The sequence below is a fragment of the Panthera leo genome, chromosome A3 (assembly GCF_018350215.1).
Source record: "Panthera leo isolate Ple1 chromosome A3, P.leo_Ple1_pat1.1, whole genome shotgun sequence".
Taxonomy (NCBI): Eukaryota; Metazoa; Chordata; class Mammalia; order Carnivora; family Felidae; genus Panthera; species Panthera leo.
Window position 1 is genome coordinate 22,639,371 of NC_056681.1, and position 16,899 is coordinate 22,656,269.

Here is a 16,899-nt window from a genome sequence, read left to right on the forward strand (position 1 = left end):
CTGACTCAGAACATATTCATCTTCACTTTCGATGGAGGAAATACTTTAAAAAATAAATTTCTTAACCATCTTTTTGATATTTTTCCTTCTTTTTTCTTTCTTCCTACTTTTGTTTCCATGGGCCAAATTCAGTCAAGTTATCCTTGAGACTGTCTTGGTTTTACTGATAGAGACATTAAGGGAAAAAAATATGACAAAGTTAGGCAGAAATGATGAGAGTGAGGTTTGACTTAGAATCCAAGTGTCTTGACTTTCAGTTTCTATAAGGAAAAGTGAACATCTATGGCTGGTGATGTACATAAGCTGTAAGACTTTCCCTAATGTTTGTCAAGTCTGCTATGTGACCTTTCTGTCAACTTTGAGATTTTCATCGGGGATGTATGGATGTCAGTAATACACCTCATTTTTCTGTTAGTGTTAGAGAACAGTGAACAGCGTAGTTTAGTCACCAGAATTCAGAGAATAAAGACTTGGTGTGATGGTAGGAGTTACCAAAAAGCTAAGAAAGGATTATCCTGCCTCCTGTCTGTCCCCATTCAGTAAGTGTTCCTGAAATTCCCTTTTCTATCCTCTGCTTTTGGTTTATTGTCATTACCCCTATTAAAATACTCTTGTAGGAGTGCCAGGGTGGCTCAGTCAGTTAAGTGTCTGACTTTGGCTCAGGTCATGATCTCATGGTTCGTGAGTTTGAGCCCCACATTGAGCTCTGTGCTGATAGCTCACGGCTCAGAGCCTGGAACCTGCTTTGGATTCTGTCTTCCTCTCTCTCCCTGCCACTCCCTCCATCTTTCAAAAGTAAATAAACATTTAAAAATACATACATACATACATACATACTCTTGTAGCTAGGTGTGAATGAGCCCATGGCATTCTTCCCTGAGGAAAGTATTGATAAAAAGGTAAGAGTAAAGGGGGCACCTGGGTGGCTTAGTTGGTTAAGAGTCTGGCTTCGGCCCAGGTCATGATCTCACAGTTCGTGAGTTCAATCCCTGCATTGGGCTCTCTGTTATCAGCGCAGGGCCCCCTTCGGATCCTCTGTACCCCTCTCTTTCTGCCCCTCCTTGCTCATTCATGTATTCTCTCTCTCTATCTCTCAATCTCTATTTAAAGTAAACATTAAAAAAAAAAAGTAAGAGTAAAGATGGATGAGGTTGGGATGGGGGTGCTACAACAGAAGATGCTGTTGCCCTTATCTTTTTTGGCCAAAGACCCACCTATAACTTCTAGGGCTGTTGACTTACCATGTGTTTATTAATTTGCTATTGAATCCTGTCAGTCCCATTTTCATTCCTATGACCTCATCTCTCTACCCTACTCCCACCCCATCTTTTATCTTTTACTAGAGATTTTGCCCTCTCCTTGATCAGGCTGCACACCTTTTTTAGCCCCTATTTGGTTTCTCCTGCTGCTTACCCTCATCTTTTCAGAAAATCTTGACCGTCTTTACTGTCTTTTGGCTGTCCCCAAAATAATGTGCCACAAGGAGGAAGGAAATAAAATCTGCATCTGTAGAGCTTATGTATAGCCACAGAAATGAATAGTTACAAGGCAGGTGGGAGTAGACAATTTAACTTCAGGAAGGTAGTAATCGATCCTAAACCTGGCTGATCATCAGAATCAACTGGGGAATTGTTTAGAAATAGGGAATGCTGGCTTCCACTGTAGACTAACTAAATTGGAATGTAAGGGGAGGGAGACAGGACATACACACACACACACCACACACTTTTCTATGACCAGTGGTCTTCAGCTTTGGCTGCTTATTGGAATTACTTGGGGAGATTTAAATATCACCGATGATTTTTGGTAGAGATTCTCCAGATTCTGACTGAATTGGTCTGGGGTGTGGTTGAGCTTTTTAAAAAAAATCCTGAAATTGAGAACTATGCCTAAAGTGATTCTGGTTAGTCATTGTTGGAAACCCGTACCCTGGTGGGTCTCGGATATTTGAGGACTGAGGTACAAATAGGAGGAGGATCCTTCCTGGACCCTAGAAAGGCACAGGATGCCTGAGCAGGTGCCTGCATGAAAGAGCAGTTTGTTGCATATCTCATAGAAAAGGCAGCTGGAAGAGGAAAGATTCAATATATATGACCATGGAAAAACAATAAATTAACACCTGGGTCCTCCTCTCTTGAGGCTTCAGTGATGCCTTGGCTGTGTCTAAAGTCTGCCCAAGTGGTATGGATGGAATTGTGCTCATCCCCTCACCCCAAACTTGCATGTTGAAACCCTAACCCCACATGTCACCATATGGGACATAGGGCCCTTAGGAGGTGATTAAGGTAACGTGAGGTCATAAAGGTAGAGCTTTAATCCTGTAGGACTGGTGGCCTTACAAGAGGAAGAGCGAGAACTCTCTCTCTTACACACCACCCCCCATGTGAGGACATAGGGAGGTGGTAGCCATCTGAAAGCCAGGAAGACAGCTCTCACCAGAAACCAAACCCTGCTGGAATCTTGGTCTTGGACTTTCAGCCTCCAGAACTGTGTCAGGCTGCCCAGGCAGTCTAAGACACCACGCAGTCAGTGCCTCACTTCCTAACATCTGTTAGCTTCTCTTTGATGTGCTGTTCCTACCCACTTCCCATGCTCTCTCTCTCCCTGAGAAGTGTTCCTATCCCCTCACTATTCTTGAAAGCTCCCCTGCTCCAGCCCAGCTTTGTAGAAGAAGATTGGCGTGAGGCATTCCCAAAGAGTTCCACCCTCTTAGTCCCCCTGGCCTAGTACATCAGTGCTTTTGTCTTTGCCCAACATGTGTGTGCTTTTGCATACATTCTGAAAGGTATGATGGTAACACCCTTCATCAGGTATTTCGTTTGATCCCCCAATTGCCCAGTGGTATAGGGAACACAGATCAGTTTGTTCCCATACTGCTGATGAGAAAACTAAGGATGAGAAAGGTGAAATAGCTTACTCAGATTGAATGCCATAGAATGCTTGCTGTCAGGTAGGATTTCTCAGTCTTGGCACTGTTAGTGTTTTGGGATGGATAACTGTTGTGGGGACTGTTGTGCGTATTGTAGGACGTTCAATAGCATTCCACTAGAGCAATACCACTAGATTCTCTATCCACTAGATTCCAATACCACTCAATTGTGACAACCAAAATGTCTCCAGACGTTGTCCAATGTTCCATGGGGGCACAGTCTCCCCAGGTGAGAACCACTGCCATAGGGGATAGGCCTTCAGGTTTTGATAGGAGTAAATGTCTGGAAGGTTTTTTGGGTGGGGGGGAGGGGGGGCAAGTTTTTTGGCCTATCCTGCTATTATTGATTATGCACCTTTTATGTGCCAGGTGCTTTACGTACTTTCTTTTAATCATCAGAGTATCCCTTTGAAGTAGATAGTATTTTTCCTCACTTAGAAGATGAAAAACTGGTTTGCCCGGTCAGTATGTGGCAGAGTCAGGACTGAAACCCAGGTCTGTCATATTCTAAACCCTGAGTCCTTTCCACTATGTGACCTCATCACCTCTGTGGCTTGCCATGTCTCTTTAAGGAAAAGCCTAGAGATGTGTATCATTTCATCTCGTCTTTTTGCCCATTTTCATAGATATACTCTTAGCTAGGAAACATTGCTGTACCCTTCCAAGCTTCAGGGAGCTAGAGGAAGTCTAGACCCAACCTGTTATGGAGAGATTTGTCCTGAGATGACTATAAGGAAGCATTCTCAGAATAGCTTTAAGCAAGGCTTATGTTAACTTGTCTCTTGTCATTTGTTGGTACTTTTCCCATTTAATTTTAGTATGCTTGTAATTTTGTCTGTGGCTCAGAATTGTGAAGAAGTGGGTAATTTTGCCATGCTTGTTTTGGCTCCAGTAATGAAAAGAAGCAATTGCCAGTGCTTATCTTTGTTTTGGGGGGCAGACATTGTATAGAAATGTGAACCGATTTTTTTTCTTAAATAGCATTTAACTATTTTTAGTGCATTTTCACAGATATTATCTTCTTTAAATCTCCCAACCTCCTATGAAATAAGTAGTTAAAGGTATTTTTAACTCCATTTTACAGATAGGCTCAGAGAGGTTATAGCACTTGTCTAAAGGTAGTGTGTAGAAGGGTGGTGAACCCGCATCTGTTGACTTCAACTTGGATCAGGGGGTCTAGGGCTCTGCCCACCACCTGCTGCCTCTTGGAGCTGGTCATTCCAATCTCCTCAACCTTATAACAAGCAGGAGAGCTGACTGATTTGTGGTTCATTTTCTCTAACCTCAACTATATTAAAGTATGCGCCAGAAAAGACTAATAAAAGAAGAGCAAAACATTAATGATAGCAGCTATTTCTCAATAGAGAGATGATGGATGGTTATAATTTTCTTTATACTTCTCTACAGTGAGCATGTACTTTCCTTTTTGTAATTAGAACACCAGAAAAAAAGGATTTGGTACAAAATGATACAAAAATGTACAAAAATGGTACAAAAAATACTGAACCGAGTGAAAGCCAAGGGGCAGTCTTGAGAAAATAAGCAGAAAGCCACAACTGGCTTCTGCAGAATTGAGGAAACATCAAGTAGGTTGAATAAGTAGTGGAGAGAATAGAAACAAGTTATTTACCTTTTTTGGTTGTTAAAATAGAAAGTGAGATAGACCGTATCGCAGTTTAAGCTTTCCGTCTCTACTCATGACTGGAAATGTAAGCAGAGGAGAGAAAACCCATGAATGAGCTTGTTTGTAACTTTCAGAACAGCAGAGACAGGGGAAGGGTTAGTGCCAAGGTTTGTTTGTTTGTTTCTTTCTTTCTTTCTTTCTTTTTTTTTTTTTAAAGTTAAAAACAGAGTTGTTGACCTTTTCATTAAAGACTATTTGTGAAGTGCTACCTCTACTATGCACTGGAGGGTGGGTGTCTATTAATGTGCTAAGAAGTGATTGTCACATATTGTCATAAATGGCCTACATGGGACTGGAGCAGGAAATGAGTTCCCAAGTAAGTAGTGGTACCACTGTGACAGACCACTGTCAACTGGCTACAAGATCAGCAGGAGATAGTGGAAGAAGCCGTAGCCACAAGCTACCTAAGGAGTTTTTAGTGCAGGAGGTCAGTGACACATGACATTAACCTGATAGTATGTTATAGAAGAGTTTATTTTAGACTTGAAATTGTACTTTTTCAGCAGTGTACAGACGATTATCTGATTGTAGACAGTTTTATCCAAGTATCTAACCTCTTTATAAATTTCTTTGTGAAGTCTCAGTTTCTTTGTATTTTTTGAAGTCCATAATATAAGTGCTTTAAATATATATACACATATACCCACACAAACACTCTCGTGCACATATATATATGTGTGTGTGTGTGTGTATGTATATGTATATATATATATATATATACATATATAATTTTCACTTTGGATTTTCAGCTTGATCAGATTTCTATTTAAAAATGGTTTATTGGGGCGCCTGGGTGGCTTAGTTGGTTAAGTGTCCAACTCTTGGTTTTGGTTCAGGTCATGATCTCACAGTTCATGGGTTCGAGCCCCACTGCACTGACAGTGCAGAGCCTGCTTGGGATTCTCTCTCCCCTCTCTCTCTGCCCCTACCCCACTCTCTCTCAAAATAAATAAACTTAAAAAAACTTTTTAAAATAAAGGTTTATTGATGATTGTAAAAACATTGATTTATTAATCCGTGTTAATTGATTAAATTAATCTTTATTAACAAAGAAAAAGTATTTTCTAGGCTTATCTAACCCTTCTGCTTATACAGTTACCCATCTTTCCACTTTCTGTTGGTAGGGATTGTCTTTTGTTACTAGAAATGCCATATTTTATTCTTTGACAGTTTTTTTTTTTTCAAATCAGCTTGTTTCTAAAATTTTTATTATTGTAACAACTCCTCCTCCCCACTTTAGTTCCTAAAGTGCATGTAACTTTGGTGTTCATTTCTTACTCAAATTGAATATCTCTATTTTGAGATGCTTATAACCTTTAAAAATGATGTTTACTGTGTTTACTGAGTACCAGGACTGGGAATAGAGGTACCCTACCGTACTTCAGATTCACAGAACAGGTATATTTGCCCCAAATCTCTTCCTGTTGGTAGTTGGTTCTAAGGTCTTATGCATCTTGTCTTTCTTTATATCTGTTGTTTTCTGTCTTTTGAAACTATATATGCCTCTTGACTAGATCTCATGTTGGGAAACTACATTTCTTTTCTCCCTAGCACTTGTTTCTTAAATTCCCCCCATCATCCTTCTTTTCATATTTCTCTTCATTCATTGATCTATTCTTAGTTGCTTCTTGCTTATTCCCCAGGCTTATATTTGAGAGAATGACTTTTTAATCTACCTTCTTGAGCTGCTTCATTTACCTTCATTCACCCTCTACATGTAGTCTTGAGGCTACAGCAGGAAATATTCCCTTTGGCTGGTGTCTACCTTGACTGCAACTTTCAGTAATTATTTTTTTCTTGGCCCACTCTTTTTTACTGTCTTCCTCCAATTATTCTATTATTTTAATTTTTTCTTGACTCCTTTTCTGCTAATTAAGTCTGCTTAGTGCAAGAATCTCTCTGAACATGGAATTAATGGTATCTTCAAAATGGACAGAAAGAAAAAAGAAAACACCCAGAACTTGAAATTTCTGGGAATTTTGTTAGAGTATAACCATGTACCTCTAATATCAGAGATAGGTAAGTCCCTAGGGAATTCTTTCTTCTAGGATGCACCCAGTGAGTAGTATTGAATTTTTAATGAATTCAGAGAATATGGCTTCAGTTTACCACAGTTGAGAGGGGACCAGCTAATGATCTCCATTCAGAAACTCTGGATGCCAAATACTATCAAACAGACTTAATCATATCCTTTCTCTAGGATGATCACTCAGGAAGCCTGTAGCCACTCTCCAAGACCACCTGGCGCCTCTTTAAAACAACAACAATAACAAGTGTTATACTGAGGAATGTATAGAATTGTTGAGTCACTACCTTGTACACCTGAAACTAATATAACACCACATTAATTATACTGGAATTAAAGTCAGCAACTGTTAGATAGTCTTTGTCCAGTTACAGTACCTTTTTTCTGGGAGTCTAGCTGTGAATGTTGGATAAGGAACACGTAGTTGTTTTTTGCTAGATACTTAATGAAAAAGGGTGGCTTTGGTTTCTGGAGAGAATTGCCTCTTTCTCCTTTTGGTATTTCAGAGGTTTTGTGCTCATCTCAGGCTTCAGGAACTCAAAAAATGCCTCATGACTGTGATCATGTGGTTGTGAGGAAGGAAAACTCATGCATACAGTGACAGCTGCTTCCCAAAGAGCTCATCCGAATTTGTGTCTCTCTTCTATGACCAAGATTTTAGTTCAGTCTAGAGTGATTTTCTTTAATCTTTCTAACTCTCTAAAGGAACCTCTGGGAAGCCAAAAGATTGAAGTCTAATATGGTCTGTTTGTATATCATTATACATTACTCCTCAAAAGATTAAATGAATCTTTAAATCTTATATTACAAAATAACAAGTTACAAACATATTTTTTGTATCATACCAAATCCTTTTTTTCTACTTTTCTAATTACAAAAAGGGAGTTACTTGCTTATTGTAGGAAAGTACAAAGAAAATTATAATCATCCATCATCTCTCTATTGAGAAATAGCTGCTGTCGTTAACATTTTGGTATTTTTCTGCTAGTCTTTTTTTGGTGCATATTAATGTAGTTGAGGTCAAATTGTAAAGACTGTTTGTATCCTTTATTTTCGTTTAGTCACCATATCCTACTTAAACCATCTACCCTAGTAGTGCATGAGAGGGCCCTTCCTTTTGCTTTTCACAATCTAACTAGAAATTAAATGCAGTGACTTCTCTGAAGGACTTCTCAGGCATTTTGTGGGGCTAGTGGGAGCCGTGGAACATTATGATCCTTGTTGCCAACGACAGCATTCCTCAGAGATGTGCTACCCAGTCCCATTTGCGTGGTGTCTTAGGTGTCTTTCCGTGCTGTGACTGCATCAGACTTTATTTTGTGAATGTGGTTTCATGCCAGGAGCAATATTTCAGACTAGCTGTCTCTACCACTCTTTCCTGTTCTTGGTCCCATCTTCTGTCTCTGTGATTGGTAATCTGTTGTGACTTCACTGCCGATTTTAGAGAAACAAGGGTGTGCTCCTCCCTAGCCTTGTTCTTTCAGAAGCTTTCTGCTTCTAGATCAGTGCTATCTAGAAGTTCTCAGTAATGGAAATGGAAAAATGGAAATTCTGCAATAATGGAAATGCTCTATATCTGAACTGCCCAATAATAGAGTAGCTACTAGCCACATGTGTCTATCAAGCACTTGAAATCTGAGTAATGTGACAGAGAAACTGGATTTTTTATTTTAATTAATTTTAATTGCCACATGTGGCTAATGGCTACCCTAATAGATAGTGTCACTCTAGATTATCTCAGTGGGTTCTGCTAGTTAACTCTTATAGAGAGGACAGTTTATATCTTAGAGGTTTTATGTGTGTGTGTATGGTTGGTTGGTTGGTTGGTTGGTTTTTACACAGTGGGCTGTGTTTCTAACCTGTCTGTTTTGTTCTGCCAGCAGTGTGGGTAGAGGATACAGAACTGTTTCTAAGAGGATCCTGAAAAGGGGTATCGGACTTCTTCATACTCCCTTGGGATCAGAAATCTAGATCATGTCTGGAGGGGCAGCTTTTGGGAACGTGTTTAGTAGTGGCTCCACATCTCTTGGAAGTCAGTTGTAGACAGAACAGATATGTTACTCTAACACAGTTTCTTTTTTTTAATTTTTTTTTTTAATGTTTATTTATTTTTGAGACAGAGAGAGACAGAGCATGAATGGGGGAGGGGCAGAGAGAGAGGGAGACACAGAATCGGGGAAGCAGGCTCCAGGCTCTGAGCCATCAGCCCAGAGCCTGACGCGGGGCTCGAACTCGCGAACGGTGAGATCGCCACCTGAGCTGAAGTCGGACGCTCAACCGACTGGGCCACCCAGGCGCCCCTAACACAGTTTCTAAATAGTGAGACGTTTTCCCCCCGGGGGGTGGGGGTGTTTACTTTATGAAAGATCAGGTCAGAATGGTTTTTTCCCTCTCAGATGTATCACTCATTATCCTTTTTGTATACTCTTAGGTCATATTTTTGCAACTCTGGCATCTGAAATGCTATAAAAATGCCTCTGAGTCATTGCCATTGATTTTTTTTTTCCCCCAGACAAACATTACTATGATATAATCTCATTTTAGAAGCCTGGTGAATTCTCCTTGAATCTTTTGACTATGTTCTACTTTTGAAATGACTCAGTGACTTGTCCTTTTTCCTATCAGCAATTTTATGGGATGCAACAGATAGGCCAGTGTATTAGGAATCCTGTTTTGTCTGTCTTTCCCTCCTTCAGTGATATTGCCTTTTTCCCTTGTTAAATTACAAGTCTTCCATTTCTGATCCATCTATATCTTTGTTCTCTTCTTGATTCTTTCTTTAATTCCTGGTTCTGGGCACCCTGGCTCCTGCCCTCCTTTGCTCCTCTCAGGGTTGACCTCCAACCCCTTTTTCCCAGATACTTTCTGTGTGGGTTGTGACTGTGCCCTAAGACTTTGATCCTTGTTTTATCCTCTTCCCACAGGTTCTCACTGCTCTCTTTAGGGAGGGAAGCAGGAAATTACATTACTGGGCAGCCAGGCTCCTGCCTTTATCTTTACAGGAAGCCTACCAAAGTGTAATCTTACCTTTTACATGTTAGGAGCCCACCCTGTCTCTGAAGCCTTTTGATGAGAATCATTTTAGTTTTATGGTGACCAAAAGGCTGCACGTGCACTGCTTGCACTGTGTACTGAATTTGCTGCACATTTGGGGAAGCCACATGGGGAAACTGACTGTGTTTTCTGCCTTCTGTTGACAGACTGGTACACGAAACTTCCAGGACTTTGACTGTCAGGTAAGGACTGTACAAGCACCAAGGGGGGCTATGTACAGGATTTCTGCAGTGCTTCCCTCCCTGTGCTGGTGGCCTTGTAGAAGTGAATCTCTCTTCATAGCTAATCATAACTCCTTCATGTTCTTTTGGTCATTGGATCAGGTTTATTTAAAACGATTTGCTGTAGTGTTCAAAAATTGCCTGCCAGGTGCCTGTGTTATGGTTGTATGTTACTGGGTTGAGCTGTCACTTTCTGATTAAGAACTCCATTGGAAACCCCAGTCACAGGTGTTAAATGGAGTGGTGTCACCTCACTGCAGAGAAGGTGGGGGAGGAGAGTTTGGAGGGGAGACTGAACAACAAAATCTTTTTCTAAAAGAAAAAGACAAATTAACTAAGTATCATTAATACAAAATGGAGATTTCTTTTGGCTTTATGCTCGGAGATGCAAAATTCAACTTGAGTCATTAGTCCTTAATTAAATGATATTATTCTTCCTCGTTGCTTTTGCCTGTAGCTCTATTGCCAATTTGCAGATCAATAAAATGAACCAGCATCTCTCCATCTACCTAATTTATCTGTTGACTGGCCCTGAAAGAAATGGGAGGAAGAAGTAGGTACATGGAAATGAGAACCTTATGTTTGGGGATGGATTCATAGCAGTGGCTGTCTGAAGCAACATGAAGTAAACTCAGAGGGTAGTAGGCAGAGAAGGAAGGTGTGGAAAACCAGCTTCCTTGCTTCCAGGATTCAGCCATCCTGTATATGCATAGGCAAATAGTTATTTTCAGATATGCGTTTTATGTTAAGTACATTGGAGTCTGTCTATAGCATTAGCATCGAAAGGAAGAACTAATACTTATCTTGCATGCACACTTATATCATAGCAATATTGGGTACCTACTGTAGATACTAAATATACACATCTCCAGTTCTTGGAGCACTATCACAAGGTGGTTCTTATTATCCTTGTTTTACAGACAAGGAAATTGAGAGTCAGGTTTCATAACTTGCCATTGAGTGGAATTGGGGTTGCAAAACCCCACTCTTCCTGGATCTGTTGCCTGTTCTTTCCCATCTGAAAATGTCCACAGCTGAGATATTGTAAGGAGTTGAGTTGTTCTGAAAGCTGAAATTCTTTAACAGAACAGCTGAAACTGATTTTGTTAGGGGATAGGCTCATAGCATTGTTACAGATTTCTGAATCCCAGTATCAAATACCTCTTGGTATGACTATTTGGTACTTTATATATATAAGAGAATCAACTTAGTGCTGTTAAAGTCAAGTTTGGGTTTACTTGTTTTTAACTTGACCTAATTTCAGTTATAGTTTGGATCTAGGTTGAACCAGTTGAATTTGGCTATTGTTAATATCTGATATAATTTACCTAGAAGGAGATCATTTGAGAAAGGGTGACAGTAGAATTCAAAGTGAAAAATCCCAGGAACAACAGTGTGTGTGTGTGTGTGTGTGTGTGTGTGTGTGTGTGTGTGTACACACACACATATACGTACATACACTTCAACTTAAAAGTGTAGAAGCAGGGGCACCTGGGTGGTTCAGTCAGTTAAGTATTCAACTCTTGATCTCAGCTCAGGTCTTGATCTCAAGGTTGTGAATTCAAGTCCTGTGTTGGGCTCCGCACTGGATAAAGAGCCTACTTTTAAAAAAAAAAGTGTAGATACATTGATTTGATTTTCACCAAATTGAGTACCTCCTGCCCCAAAAAGAAAAATGAAATGTAAAAAACTACATGCTCACTGCAAAGTAGATAAGAAAACAAAAAGTAAATAAATAAAAATTACTTGTTATTTCACTAGTGTATGGTATTTGGTATATATTCTTTATGAATTTTTCACACATAAGTATACTTAGATATAAATGAAATTGAGTTTTAGAAATATAATTATGCATCAGTTTTTTAAAATTAAGGCTTAAAAATAGTCTGGCAAAAACTCATGATATTTTTGGTGAAGTTTGATGTAGTAACATGTTCTGGCTTTGTAAAATATAACTTTTAGTTCCGTCCTAATACAAATAGAATGGTGGCAGGTGTTTGTCACTGTCACATGTCTGTCACTGTTTTGAATGTACAGGTTCTTTGTGCTCTAAAGAAGAAAAAACCATAGACCCTTCTCTTTTCCTCTTTCTAGCTCTCACAAATCTTCTACCACCATTCTTGTCTGTCTCTTTGTTAAAGGCTTATGTGATGCTTTGGAGACAGCTGGATCAAGAGTCTAGTGACAGTTCGATAGAAGTCCCAAAAACTAGGAACTGTGATATAAGAAGTCTAGAATGGCCTAGTTTGCGTGAAGGCTTCCCAGAAACCATTGGGCATTCTTAGGAGACAAAACAGATCTAAAGCCAACATTGTCACTAAATGTTAAAGCATTCAGCATTGGCATTGGTGTTGACCATTAGCATTACTGTGATACTAGGTTACCTGAAGCTATTTAATCAGGGTTTCCTTCTGATCTCTGTCTTGCCTCAGAAAAATCTTTAAGAAATATTTGCTGACGTCCCCAGGAAGTTACCTTAGCATCATCAGCCAAGCTCGTAATGTCACTCTGAGCCACCTTTTCCCTCTGTTTTCTTTACCAATCAACTACATGCTTTTTTTTTCACCTCCAATAATTGAAATTATAATTAGAAGTTTACGAGTTCTCAGGGCATTGGCTGCTGGCTCAGTTGGTGGATCATGCGACTCTTGATCTCGGGGTTGTGAGTTCAAGTCCCACATTGGGCCCAGATCTTACTTTAAAAAAAAGTTTACCATTTTTCTTGGTTCTTTGTTTGTCCTAAGTCACTTCATTGATAATTAACTCCACTGAGACAAACAGCAGTTATATTTGGATATAAGGTAATGTGGGAAGGGGTGGTTAGAGGTGATGTGTTTAGGATTGATGAGAAAGGAGAAAAGAGCCTACTGCCAGTTGAAACAATGTATCAGCAGGCTTATTGTCCATTTGTCTATGTGGGTGCTGCTTAATTTTCCTTTCCTTGTGAAACCATTTAAAGGTTTAGAATTAGAGGGGCGCCTGGGAGACTCTGTCAGTTAAGCATCCGACTTCGGCTCAGGTCATGATCTCAACGGTTCGTGAGTTTGAGCCCCTACATCGGGCTGTGTGCTGACAGCTCAGCCTGGACCTGTTTCAGATTCTGTGTCTCCCTCTCTCTCTCTCTCTCTCTCTCTCTCTCTCTCTCTGCTTATTCCTGGCTCTCACTGTCTCTCTCTCAAAAATAAGCATTAAAGAAATTTTTTTCTTTTTAAAAAAGGTTTAGAATTAGAGCTGAGACATATGCTATAGCAAGTGTATATGATACATTGCTTTTAAAAAATAACACTTATCTTGGGGTGCCTGGCTGGCTCAGTCAGGAAAACATGTGACTCCTGATCTCAGGGTTATGAGTTCGAGCCCCACATTGGGTATAGAGATTACTTAAAAATAAAATCTTAATAAATAAATAATAACACTTTATATAACATCAGAAAAAAATTAGAAAAGTATAAAAATAAAGGTTGCTTATGATCCTGCTACCTAGAGATAACCATCTTTTATTTTATTTCTTTTTAGTTTCTACTTTTATGTTCAGGTTATTGAAAGAGTACATGCTCACAGTTGAATATTTGGAAAGCACAGAGAATTATACAGAACAAGAAAAAAACTCATAATCTAGGGACAACTATATTCTTATGTTTGGTGTTGAAATAGGTGTGTGTGTATAATTTTTATAAAAGTAACTTTTTAATACAAAGTTTATTTATTTATTTTGAGGAGGGTAGAGAGAGAATTGCAAGCATACTCCACATTGTCAGCGCGGAACCCAGCGCAGGGCTCAATCCCACAAACTGCCAAACTGCGAGATCATGACCTGAGCCGAAGTTAAGAGTTGGGTGCTTAACCAGCCAAGCCACCCAGGTGCCCCTATAAAGTAACTTTTAAATTTATATAGTTGCCAAATTGGGTGTACAATTTTGTGCCCCCTTTTCTGACTTCATAATTACAACACAGTCTCATTTCTATATCATTTTTAAACACTCAAAAATAATTTCTGAGAGATGCCTAGTATTTCCTCATCTGGCTATGCCATGACTTAACTATTCCATTATTTTTGGAAATTAGATCATTTATAATATGTTCAGTTCACTGAACGTTTTTGTGCATAAATTTTATCCACACTGTAGAATACTTCCTTACATGGACTCTTGGAATGAACGTATTTAGAGCTCTTGGCATATCTTATCAAATTGCCTTCCACTTCTACCAGAGGGGTACTTAATAAATATTAATGGAGAGTGCAAAGCTGCTGTCTGCCAGGATATATCATTCCCATAGAAGAGGCTAATAATGGAGTGCACTCATAAGAATGGAGTTCTTGCTCCTGGAATAATCCAGGCATGGCCAAGGGCTGAGTAATTTCATGCTCGCTGCTTAATTGCAGTAACTCTTTGGGGAACTGATTTATAGAACCCAACTGTGAGGATTGGTTTTTAGTAGTGCAATTCAAATGTATATATGTGACTGCCTCTTCTAAAGGGGTTTAAACAGCTTTAAACTCTCTTTTTGAAAAGTTAAAAATTCCTTAATTTTTTATTCCTGGTACCACTACTACAATTCAATGGGTGATATACCTGATGTCATGAAAAGAAAAAGAAAAAGCTACAATAGATATAAAGACCTCAGGAATGTACATCTAATTGCATTAATCATTAAACAGCTTTAAACTCTTGAAGATCATTTGATGAATGGGCACGTTTGCAAAATAAGAATTAAGTGAAATAAATATCCTGAAAGTTCTTTCCCCAGAAAAGAGGTGTTTGGAGAGATCTGGAGTTCAACTATCTGCTATAATCTGTGTTAGAAAGCTTGACCAGCTCCGTGCTCCTCTTTGGCCTTGAAGGATGTGAATGTGGCCCCAGTCCACCTTTCAACCTCTTGTCCCACTGCTTCCTTTATATATACTCCCCACTCTCAGGAGAGCTGGAATTATTGCTGGCCTACCCCACTTCTGCCACGTGCTTTTCCTTTCTGGTGGCCTTTGTTCATAGTTCCTCCCCTTGAGATGCCCCATCTTTTTGGGGTTGATTTTGTCATAGTTGTTTGGGGGAGTGGGGAAGAGAGAGGTTGATTTTAGTAAGTTCTAAGGATATAGGTGACTTTTTTTCTCATTGGGGGGTAAAAAGAATCTTACAGGAATAGCGAAAGTGCTTTTTATCAGCACCCCAATTCTCATTTCCCTTTTCCCCTGTCACTAGAAGGTTTTATTTCTCTGATGAGCTCTGTCATATCATGGGCACAATGGCTGCCAACTTCAGGTTACTAGCTTCACTGCTTAAAAGATGTTTACCTGTATCTCTAGGCAAAAGTCCAGGGGCAGATTCCTGTTGGCTTAGCATGGGTCACGTATACATTCACTCATTGTGGCCAGAGAGTGGGGTGTTTGAATTGGCCAAACCCGGAACCCTTCCTGCCTGGACTTTTCTACGTAGAAAGTCAGTGTTCTGGCTGTTGGCATGTGGGTTAAATAACCATTCACTCTTTTTCTCCTCATTGTTAACTATGGCTATGTGAAGATGATACTAGAGTTGGCTTTAAAGGAAGAAAAGATAGATTTTATGTATGGACATATTATATGTATGGACATATTATAAAAGAGGCTTTCAGATGAAGAGCATGATTTGTGTAAAGGCCGAGAGTTGTGGGTGGTTGAGAAGTAACAGCAGAAACAGTCTGCAAGAATGTTGACTGAACTAGGCTGAAAGAGGTAAGAGGAGGAGGGAGAATGTTGAGACTAGAGTCAGGGAAAAGTGTCATGGAACTTTAGAAAGGAAAAAGCGATCTGTTGATAGGCAGAAGGCTGAATAATCTTAGAGGCATATTCTTCTATGGGAGTAAATGAGGTTATGCAAAAAATCTTATGCCCCTACACGGAGGTAAGATAGTAGAGGTATTATATCAAAAATTCCTGGGGCCCCTGGGTGGCTCAGTCAGTTAAGCATCCAACTCGTGGTGTTAGCTCAGATCATGATCTCAGGGTTTGTGAGATTGAGCCCATGCCAGAGATCCCTGCTTGGGATTCTGTCTCTCCCTTTCTCTCTTGCCTTCCTACTCATGCACATGTATGCACAGGCACTCACTTGCTTTCAAAATAAATAAATAAACCTAAAATATGGTTTCTATATAATAAAAAAAACTGTATCCAAGGCTCATAAGTAGCCTGCTTATTAGAAACAATAAAATTCCATGCTAACAAAAATGTTGATATTTCCAAGAGTATGCTGTCATTCAAGTTTTCCTAAACTATTTCAGACTGCCAGGGAGAAGAAGTATTAACGGGCATGAAGTGATCAAAAATTAACTGAATTCAGAGAGAAAAGGCAAGTCAGATTTTGTAATTCTGATAACAGCACATTTAGCTGAGGGAAGAGGACTCAAAAAAAAAAGGTGAAAATTGATTATTATAAAATAATGGTAATATCCTTAAACTCTTAAATTCTTTTTTGAAAAAGTTTTTATTTTAACTTCAGCTAGTTAACACAGTATTATATTAGTTTCAGGTGATTCAGCAATTCCATACATCACTCTGTTCATTAAGCGTGCACTCCTTAATCCCCATCACCTGTTTAACCTGTCCTCACACCCCAGCCCCTCCCCATAAACTCTTAAATTCTTAAAAAAACTCTTCGATTGGAAGTTACATCTTTGAGGGATGCCTGGGTGGCTCAGTTGTTTAAGTGTCCAGGACTCTTGATTTTGGCTCCAGTCATGATCTCATGATTCCTGAGATCAAGCCTCACATTGAGCTCTGCACTGACAGCGTGGAGCCTGCTTGGGATTCTCTTTCCCTCTCTCTCTGCCCCTCCCCGCTCACGTATGTGCTCTCTCTCAAAATAAATAATATGTTTTTTAGAAAAAAGAAAGTTACATCTTTTTTTTTTAATGTTTTTACTTATTTTTGAAAGAGAGAGACAGAGACAGAGTGCGAGTTGGGGAGGGTTAGAGAGAGAAGGAGACACAGAATCCGAAGCAGGCTCCAGGCTCT

The 16,899-nt window shown here is 39.5% G+C and overlaps 1 protein-coding gene across 2 annotated transcripts in view; it reads left to right on the forward strand.

Annotated features, from left to right (window-relative positions):
* Positions 1–16,899, forward strand: part of NDRG3 (NDRG family member 3) — a 67,756-nt gene that overhangs the window by 18,812 nt on the left and 32,045 nt on the right. Inside the window, exons 1-2 of one of the 2 annotated variants that reach the window (XM_042931036.1) lie at positions 4,876–5,040; positions 9,840–9,875. In XM_042931036.1, coding sequence (XP_042786970.1) covers positions 4,891–5,040; positions 9,840–9,875 — 186 coding nt within the window. In that variant the 5' untranslated portion in view covers positions 4,876–4,890. Of the gene's footprint in view, positions 1–4,875; positions 5,041–9,839; positions 9,876–16,899 lie in introns of those variants that run through there. The other variant, XM_042931037.1, reaches the window with a different exon arrangement.